Source organism: Ictalurus furcatus, chromosome 3 (assembly GCF_023375685.1).
Source record: "Ictalurus furcatus strain D&B chromosome 3, Billie_1.0, whole genome shotgun sequence".
NCBI classification, from domain to species: Eukaryota; Metazoa; Chordata; class Actinopteri; order Siluriformes; family Ictaluridae; genus Ictalurus; species Ictalurus furcatus.
Window position 1 is genome coordinate 875456 of NC_071257.1, and position 10310 is coordinate 885765.

Consider the following 10310-nt stretch of genomic DNA (forward strand, 5'->3'; position numbering starts at 1 on the left):
TTCATTCTGCTGCTACCATCATGAGTTCCATCGTCAATAAAGATTAGTGAGAATGTTCCAGAAGCAGCCGTGCGAGCCCAAGCCATGACGCTACCTCCACCATGTTTCACAGATCAGCTTGTACGTTCTGAATCATGAGCAGATCCTTTCGTTCTCCACATTTTCATAGAGGTTCATCTTGGTTCCAGAACTTTTGTGGTTCATCACAATATTTCTTCACAAATTCCAGTCTGGCTTTCTGATTCTTACTGCTGATGAGTGATTTGCATCTCATGGTATGGTCTCTATATTCTCTCTTGCAAAAACTTCTTCGAAACAGTGGATTGTGATACCTTCACCCCTGCCCTGTGGAGGATGTTGGTGATGTCACTGACTGTTGTTTCTGGGGGTTTTCTTCACCGCTCTCACGATGTTTCTGTAATCAGCGTTTGTTTTTGTTTTCCTTGGCCGACCCGTTCGGTGTCTGTTGCTCAGTACACCAGCGGTTTCTTTCTTTTTCAGGACGCCCGACGTTTGTGCAGTGCCTCTGATAGATTTTCCCTCTTCTCTCAGCTTCAAAATGGCTCGCTTTTCTCCCGTAGACAGCTCTCTGATCTTCATGTTATCCTTTTCGGCAACAAATGCTCAGATGAACCTGAAGGCTAAAACCAAGAGTAGATGTTCAGAGCTATTTATTCTTAAAACAATCAGTCAAACAGGACACACCTGGGTAACAAGAAACACCAGCCAGGCACATGTTCCAGTATTTCTGCTCGCCTACTAATTGGGTGGTCTGATCCAAAATGTGCTGTGTTCTATTTTGTTTAACACATCTACATATAAATACTAGTAAATAAAAGCTGAAATTCTAAACTCCCCTCACATTTGCATAGATCTTTTGATCTCAAAGCCAAATGTCTTCAGATTCTCCATTTGCATTTGTTTTGGTTACTCAAAACTCTCTGGATCAGATCAGACCATAAACTCACTGTAACGCTTCTGCGTCATTTTGTAGGGCTCATGCCACATCTGCTATTAATAATACTCCAAATTATCGTCTATTAAAATGACTGTGAGTTTGTATGGGGTGTGTTTTTTTTTTATTTCTAGTGCTACGCTGTTTTTTTGTTTGGCGCACCACACTAAAGTCCTACCGCGTGTTTACGCCTCAAGTGTCCGTCATTTGTTTTTAGGCTAATTTGATGGAAAACCATTTCGGATTGTTCTCTAACTCCTTCTCGTTTTGTTTTTTTCTGTCTGTTTGCTGATTGGATGTAAATGTTACGCGCGGGTGCTGACTTTAGCGAGCAAAGCCGTGTAAACTTCAGAAAACTTCTGCGCAGAGATGAAGTCGTCCCGCTTTATATGCGTTGTGCCGGTCCTTCTTTGGACGGTTGAAGGTCTGATACGAGAATACATCCACACTCAGCTTTCTATGAACTGGATGGATGCTCAGAATTACTGTGCGAACGTGTACAGAGGCCTGGCTGTCGTCACGAGCAAAGAAGAATACCAAAGGTTGCGGGAGGTCGCAGGAAGCGATGGTAGCGGCTGGATCGGGATGTACAGGAGCATGAGAAATTCAAGTGTCTGGCTTTGGAGTGACGGGAAAGAGTACTCTTACTTTCTGTGGATGACTGGCCAGCCTAACAATATCAATAAAATTCAAGATTGTGTTCTGAGCAACCCGAGCGGCTGGAACGATTACTACTGCTGGGACATTCTGCCGTTTTACTGTTACAGGTTCATAATCTTGGTTGAAGAGAAGAAGACATGGGAGCTGGCGCTTGATTACTGCAGGACTCACTACAAGGACATGGCCTCTCCAGTCTCCGAGAGTCAACTCCAGCTGGCCGAACAGGAGGCCGTGCAGAACCAAATGGACCGCGTGTGGACAGGGATGCGCTTCCTGGATGGAAACTGGTACTGGGTGAACGGAAAACAACTGGACAGCACGGTCTCGATGCCCCCGTGCCCCGCTTCACCCTACCGCTGTGGAGCTCGTAACGTCAAGACACACGTCTGGGAGAACAGACAGTGCAGCGAGCAGCTTCCTTTCCTCTGTTTCGGGTGAGGTGAGTAACGAACATCCACAACCACAGATCAGGAAACAAAAGATCACAAGACCTTCACCTTCATTTCCACCTTAATGATATCGAAAAACACACAACACGAACAATGACACCTGTATCCTTTTCTCTTTCTCTGAACAGATGGCTTTGTACGAGCAGGACAGTCTGAATTTTGCCTGAAGAAGAAACTGATGCGAGTTACACAGCATGTCCTGAAGTCAATTTATTCCTCTTATACAACAGCAGTTTGCTAACAATTCCATTTCTATATTAATTATACTCACAGAGGACACATCATGCCTTTGATTCATTTATAGTTGCATTAAATGTTGTGAAACGTCATGCCAAACAAATTCTCTCTTACATTATCGCAGCTATAAACAGTCGTTCCCTCACTAGCCTCTTTTTTTCTCTCTCACGAAAATTTTTTTTTTTTAAAAACCACGAGAAACCGAAAATTTTCAACTCTTCTGTCCTGAAGATGTCAGAAAACGTTACAGAAACCGTATGAAAAGCAGACTGTTACGAAGCGCTGAACACCTTCTTAAAGAAAACGTCACCATATCGACAATTGTGTGGGTTTTTTTGTTTTTTTTTTAAATAACAGCCTTAGTCTTAGAGCATGTGAATGAGCCGTTACTATAGAAACGATAACATATTCATAGGAGTGCATTAATAGAAACCTGTGATTTGCTGCTGCGCTCATTAATAGACTAAATAACACCTTCTGTCCAATCAGAATTGAGAACTCGGCATATAAACACACAGGGTAATTATTGTAATTATTTTAGATTTGGTGCTGGGAACTTTCTAGAAAAATAAAGTGATGTAATAATAATAAGAAGAATAAGAAGAAGAAGAAGACTGTCTTTTAGGTCTTTTGTTGTGGAATTAAAAGGACTGTAGTACGTAGACATTTTGAAAAGCCTGTTATATTAGAGTGATGATGTTTCTGTGCATTTGACACATTTTCATATGAAATCCGGTGGTCAGATACTTCACGTGTAATAAAATTGAACTCATCTGCTTTGAAGGACACCAGGATTTCTTCGGATGTTCTTTGTGCCTGGAGCCTTGTTGGTGAATTTAGAAATAAAGCTTCTTAAGCTTCATAAATGACTTGCTTTACTGTGATCGTGATGATACAGTGTTTAGCCACGCAGAAGTGTACGTGTACGTGATGACATCATGAGCGATGGAGGTGTATATATATATATGTGTGTTTATAAGACCCGGATGAAGCGCGAGTGCAGAGGTGAGCGTAGACTCGGGGACAGAGCGTCCTCTCCATCAATATTTCACCATCTGAGGAAAGGGTCATGAAAGATTCACACACAGGGGACTGAGCGCATGAAATCACACCTCCTCCCTCCATCATTCCCTCCGTCTGATTATCCTTCTCTCTGAGCTGAGCTTTTTAGCTTCTCTCTCTCTCTCCCTCTGTATCTTTCTCTCTCTCTCTCTCTCTCTCTCTCTCTCTGTATCTTTCTCTCTCTCTCTCTCCCTCTGTATCTTTCTCTCTCTCTCTCTCTCTCTCTCTCTGTATCTTTCTCTCTCTCTCTCTCTCTCTCTCTGTATCTTTCTCTCTCTCTCTCTCTCTGTATCTTTCTCTCTCTCTCTCTCTCTCTCTCTCTCTCTGTATCTTTCTCTCTCTCTCTCTCTCTGTATCTTTCTCTCTCTCTCTGTATCTTTCTCTCTCTCTCTCTCTCTCTGTATCTTTCTCTCTCTCTCTCTCTCTGTATCTTTCTCTCTCTCTCTCTCTGTATCTTTCTCTCTCTCTCTCTCTCTGTATCTTTCTCTCTCTCTGTATCTTTCTCTCTCTCTCTGTATCTTTCTCTCTCTCTCTCTCTCTCTGTATCTTTCTCTCTCTCTGTATCTTTCTCTCTCTCTCTCTGTATCTTTCTTTCTCTCTCTCTCTCTCTCTCTCTGTATCTTTCTCTCTCTCTCTCTCTCTCTGTATCTTTCTCTCTCTCTCTCTCTCTCTCTGTATCTTTCTCTCTCACTCTCTCTCTGTATCTTTCTCTCTCTCTCTGTATCTTTCTCTCTCTCTCTCTCTCTCTCACTCTCTCTCTGTATCTTTCTCTCTCTCTCTCTGTATCTTTCTCTCTCTCTCTCCATGTTTTTTTCTCTTTGTCCATTTCTCTCTGTCTATCCCCTTTACATTGATTTTTTTCCTAAGTTTCGTTCTCTCATTGTTCCTAGTTCTTTTTCCTCTTTTCATTTCCTCTCTTTCGTTGTCTTTTTTTATTTTGCAGATCCCTCTCTCCTTCTTTTTCCCCTCTTTCTCCATGTTAAACACATAAAACAGGGTGAAGTCAGAATGCTAACAGTAGTGTGTTCATGACGATTCGGAGAAACCAGTACAGTTTCTGAGTTCTTATGGTCTGAATCACACTCACACTCTCTCATGATTCTCACAGGGCTTGTGTGTGTGTGTGTGTGTGTGTGTGTGTGTGTGTGTGTGCGCATTCTCTAGCTCCACCATGTCCTCGCTCTGTCATATCCCACAATGCAGAGTGTCAGCCAAAGAGTTGGTGAGATGCTGAAGCAGAGCTGCACTGACTAAAATAACAAGAAATCATTAAAAGCACTGCAGGTCTCTCTCTCTCTCTCTCTCTCTCTCTCTCTCTCACACACACAAACACACATACATGTATACACATACCAACACACACATTTGCATTTACACAGCATGTCATAAATGACAGAATGGTGACAGAAACGCGAGCAAAAGTGACTGAGAGATAGAGAACAACCGACATCAATCACACGACAGACTTACAAGTGAAAATGAGAGAGAGAGAGAGAGAGAGAGAGAGAGAGAGGCAGACAAAGAGAGAGGGGGAGGAAGAACATAGTGCAATGACATGTTTTATAAATGTACAGAGAGACGGAAGAGAGAGAGAAAGAGCGAGAGAGAAGTGACTGTAGTTCACTGACACTGACGTGCGTGTGTGTGCGTGTGTGTGTGCGTGTGTGTGTGCGTGTGTGTGAGGTGACATGAACGACTGTCCACTAACAGCATGTAGGAGATGCAACACACTGAAGGAAATCTGTCTAGGTTTTAGATCAGTTTTACATTTTCTCCTGAGAACAACCTTTTCAGAACAAAACTTTTGACATAAAATATCAACAATTACACACGTTTTTAGAAAAAATCCGTTTATGTGAAGCGTTCAGAATCAATCAGAGCCAATCAGAATCCAGAATTCAGCAGCACCGTGGTATAACACACATTAACACACAGTTTACCACATCAGCAGAAGCAGAAGGTCGTGAAGGACGAGGTTAATCTGATGTTAATAAGTGTGATCAGTGACATTCACTACCATCTGCGTAGTGAAACAACGTGCATGTGTGTGTGTGTGTGTGTGTGTGTGTGTGTGTGTGTGTGTGTGTGTGTGTCTGTATGTCTGTGAGGTGTGTGTGTGTGTGTGTGTGTGTGTGTGTGCATGTGCAGGACTATAAAGAGGAATATAAGTGACGGTCTTTTTAAACGAGTCACTAAAGTGAATGAATCGGTGTCGGTCAGCGTCATGGCTGGAGTCATTTCCTACAGACTGTGAATTCAAATCAAACATGGAAACCAAAGCACTAGCTTTCTAACTACATCCATAGCCAGCTTCATGATTATATACAGGTTTTACGCTATATGTTTATCAGTCTGTGGATTTTAAATATTTTTGAAATGTCATATCTGCCGAGCATGACAATTCAAGATCCAAACTCGTGAGTCATTTCGGTCATGATAATGAGTCTTTATTGGTCACATTTACAGTAGAGCACAGTGAAATTCTTTTCTTCGCATACCCCAGCATGTTAGGAAGTTGGGGTCACAGCGCAGGGTCAGCCATGATACAGCACCCCCTGGAGCAGAGAGGGTTAAGGGTCTTGCTCAAGGGACCAACAGGTGCAGCTTGGCAGTGCTGGGGCTTGAACCCCCGACCTTCCGATCAGTAATCCAGAGCCTTAACCACCACTGCCCCATGACCAAGATTCAGTCCCTTCTCGTTCAGCAAGTCAGTCTTAAGAGTCTTTTGAATCTCTCTGTCACGGCTGAGATTCACTCTGATCTTATTATTGCCAATCAGTGCTTGAATAACTGACTCTTTTGGGCATACCCACTGAGCGAATCAGTGTTTGAATCAATGAATCTGTCCATCACTACAGAGATTCACTCCTCTTTCCTTCAGGAAATCAATGTTTGATCAGCGACTCTTTCCATCACAATAGAGTTTTGTTTCTCTCACGTTCAATGAACCAGTGAGTCTATGACTCTTCCATCCAAGATTCATCATTCAATCAGCATCTCGCTCCATCGTGGCCAAGATTCTCTCATTCAGTGAATCACTGTCAGAATCAATTCATCTTTTCATCATGACAGATTCACTTGGTTCAAGGAATCAATTCAGGGAATCAGTGTTTGAATCAGTGAATCTGTCCATCACTACTGGGATTCACTTCTCTCTCATTCAGGAAATCTGATCCAGAATTTCATTTACAATACAAACGAATCTTACTTGATCTTATCAGTAACTCTTTCCATCTTGATAGAGATTCCCTTGCCGTCTTGTTCAGCGATTCGCTCCTCTCTTGCTTGGCGAGTCAGTGTTTGAGATGGTGAACCTTTTGGTCATCATTGGTTCACGATTCAAATAACTCGAGTCATTAAAAAGACTCAAAGCTTTCATCACTAACTGGAATATTCTGATACAGGATCAAGAACAATAACTATACAGTAAATGTTGAAAGGTTTGCCAGTGAGCGTTGTGCTGTAATGGACTATAATGGTTATAGTGTGAGGTTAATTACTTTATTCCTGCAGTGTGACCAATTATTGACCTGAAGAGACAGAAAGAGCAAACACACACAAACACTGGAGCCCTGCTGAGAGAGAGAGAGAGAGAGAGAGAGAGAGAGAGAGAGAGAGAGAAACAGTAAATGCTCTGGCTTTGGCAAGAGAACACAAAATTAAGAAACAGAGCACAGAAGACGGAGAGTGTGTGTATGCGTGTTGTTTATTCAGTGTTCCTCATGTTTCACCTTATACGCTGGCCGACTCGGCACCGTGGGAGATCAGTTATGGAGCGATATGTGTAATGTGCTCTGCTGCTGTGTGTCTGTTAACACTCTCAAACCCCGTGACCCCCACAGCGGACGGATGGAAAGAAAAAAAAAATAACAACACAAAAAGAAGAAGAACAAAGAGATACTGGGACCAGTTTAGAGGAAACGCTGTAGCTGGAAGTCAGCTCTGTCTCTTGTACGGATGGTATGGAGGTTAAGGGATAAATACGTCACTCAAAAATCTTTAAAATTGTGTTCATGTATGTCTCAACCTACGCCCACATCTCAGTGTCAATCAAAGCTGGAACGTTAACAAGACGGCCATTTTTGACAACTTTGATTGTTGTCCCCCCCGGGTGTTGTTTGGTAAAACTCCACCCCCTTAAGCCCCATCCTCTAATTGTTAAAATCGGAACTACGCCAGAATGCTGGAAATAACGTCCATCGAGACAGGACAACGCTGTTAAGTTCTCAAATCTGATTGGTCAGAAGGTGTTGATTAGTTTTTTCTGTAACAGGTTTCTATTAATGTGCTTATTCTAATGTTATTGTTTCTATGGTAACAAACACACCGGGACTTATACAGCAGGTGATCCACGTCAACGGATTTAAAAAAGCATAACCGTCCATACGGTGAAGGTTTACTATATGTTTATTTAACGTGTATGGAAGGAGTCTCCAGTGTCAGCGCTTTGTAAAGCTGTAAGTTTGCGTTTTCCAACAGCCTCAGGACAGAGGAGTTTACGCTTTATGGGGAAAAACAGAAAGGCTGGTGAGGGAAGAATAGCTGCTATAACGTACGTGAGAACAGGAACGAACTTGTTTCACAACGTTAAATGTAACAATAAACGGATAATAAATAAAAATTTTAATCGTTGGGAAATTGCTGTCGTATAAGAGAAATAAAACAGTTTAGGGATGTGCTCTTATAGGACATTATAATCTCTGTGTGAAAAACCGGAGAAGGCCGTGTCTGTACAGAGCGTGACTGTCTTCTGTCTGGTGTGGGAGACGTCTCCTGAGGGGGCGGTGAGAACCGGCAGCCATTTGGCGAGCTGGGTAAAAGACAGTGTTGGAGCTTTGTCACAACGGGCCCCTGTACAGGCAAAAGACACTGGAGCGCTACTCACGCTGCCTTTCCAAATAAAGTATTTGCACGTGCACACTCCTACAGCTTGAAAATGTCATAAATAAACTGGGAGCCCAATAATGCCGTCTACGCCTGCTTAACACCAAACACTGTCAGCAAAGCAGAACACAAGCAACAAGTCATTTATACACACTCCACCGCGTTTATACACACTGCGGCGGCCATGACCACAAAACAGCTCACTCCCTGATCTGACGGCCGGTTCACAGCGTGCGTTTCAGCAAATAGTCACGTTTAAATCTGCTACAACATGACACATTAATAGATCGTCAGTTTTCCATGTTAGCTAACCAATTAGCAGACTTTTAAACAGAAAGACGGGGCGATATCATGATTAGCCTGACTTTTAGCAATATCCGTCTTCTTATAGTTTTAAACAATGTTGTTTTTTTCACTCACAGGCTGCATTTACTCCAGTAACAATGATGAGTTGTTGTTGGGTTTTTTTGGGTGGGGGGGGGGGGGGGTTGTAGCATAGTATTAACTAATACACAAAATGTGGTTAATCAGTATGGTTTATTTTCAAACTATCATTTGGGTAATGAAGGACAGAATGGACTTTTCTTCTTCTCAGGATCTTCAGGAACTTTGCGAAACATAACGTGACTTCCTTTTGAACATGTGGAATATTCCAGATGTGGCATTCGGGCAAACTCCTGTATTTCCTCTTGCGATGATCTATTAGACAAAGTGAAACGTTAAAGTCTTGTGTTCAAAATCGAATCTATTTTATTTCTCATTCCAACCTGATAAATGGGATTCATTTTTTTTTATATTTAACAGCTATATATATGTATTTTTGTGAATTTTTTTTGAACAAACAATCAAAAACTTAAACAATAAAGACAATTTTTCACAGCCTTCTGTGCTCATATTTACCCAGGGTGCCAATATTTCTGGCCGTTCGAGATCTAACGTTTTATATAACGTTTGTAAATGTTCCTACAACGTTATAAAATGTTCCAACAGCGAAAACTGTGTATTATTAAATACATAGTTTAAAACAGAAGTTTGTCTTTGTCTTCGTCATTCCACTGCTTTCTCGTCAATATCCTGTAAAACTCTCTAGCTCTAGCCTGTTGCTAGCAAGTTACTGAACCGCGCTAATGCCCGAGCCATTTCGCTCGATTTAAACCCATTTCCCATGATTCTCTTGACACGTTCACGTTCTGCTTCGTTAAACCGGTTAATTGGAGCAGAGAGAAGTCCTGACCGTAAGATGAAATTATCTTTGCGGTTATTCTCTCTCGCTATCATTCCGCTTCCTCTTCCTTCTCAACGCCGCGAGTTTTTTTAAACGTGAAGAGAGAACTTAGCTACGTCTAGAACGTAGCAAATAACTAGCCGAGTCATGTTTGCTAGCTAGCTAGCTTTAACTTTTTCATATACAAACAGTTTTGGAGGCTGCTTTCCAAACACTATTTACGTCCACTCTAGCGATCTGTGAAAAATGTCTTGAATTAGCCTGATTCAACCAAGCGCAAGCTAGCAGTCAGCTAACTAGCTTAAAAACGAGCTAGCACAGGGACGGCTGGTCATGAGATCATGAGTAGGGTGGCTAATCATAGTCTAGTCCCTAACAGTAGGTTGAGCCTTATAGCACAGGGCCGCTCTTTAGCATGAGGTCCTTTGAAAGTAACCGAAGTTACGATATTTATAGTTTTAAAGAAAGCGCTCCCCGCCAGATGTTCAGCCGGCTGCGACTCTGCTGGAGGAAGTTGGTGAGTAGTAGTAAAGTCCCAGTGCTGTGTAAATATTTTCCCCCACGTGTGTCATCTTTGTCTTTTTTACTTCTTCCATCTGGTCTGTGCTGTTTATTTGTTCCATGGATGTGTAATTTTATTTATTTTGTGCTTTGGTTGAGCGGACGTCCCGCAGCTCGTGCTCCTCGTCGGCCCGCGCCGTGTTTGCGTAATTACCCGAGGCTGTGACTGGCAATGCGGCTCTAATTATTTTTGCAGTGAGAATGTTAACGAGCAGCTCGATGGTGGGCGTTTCACCTTCTGCTCACAATCCATCCCAACATTTCTCCATCTCCTTCT

At 42.3% G+C, this 10310-nt stretch overlaps 1 protein-coding gene and 1 long non-coding RNA gene across 2 annotated transcripts; both read left to right on the forward strand.

The window, feature by feature from the left end:
* Positions 1-685: 685 nt before the first annotated feature.
* Positions 686-3500, forward strand: LOC128605109 (macrophage mannose receptor 1). Its single transcript, XM_053620249.1, has one exon. The coding sequence runs from the start codon at positions 1325-1327 to the stop codon at positions 2051-2053; it is 729 nt and encodes a 242-aa protein (XP_053476224.1). The 5' UTR covers positions 686-1324; the 3' UTR covers positions 2054-3500.
* A 4301-nt stretch (positions 3501-7801) lies between these two features.
* Positions 7802-8286, forward strand: LOC128605110 (uncharacterized). The gene is made up of 2 exons (XR_008385459.1): positions 7802-7915; positions 8051-8286. It is a non-coding gene; the product is annotated as an uncharacterized LOC128605110 (long non-coding RNA).
* The last annotated feature ends 2024 nt before the right edge of the window (positions 8287-10310 follow it).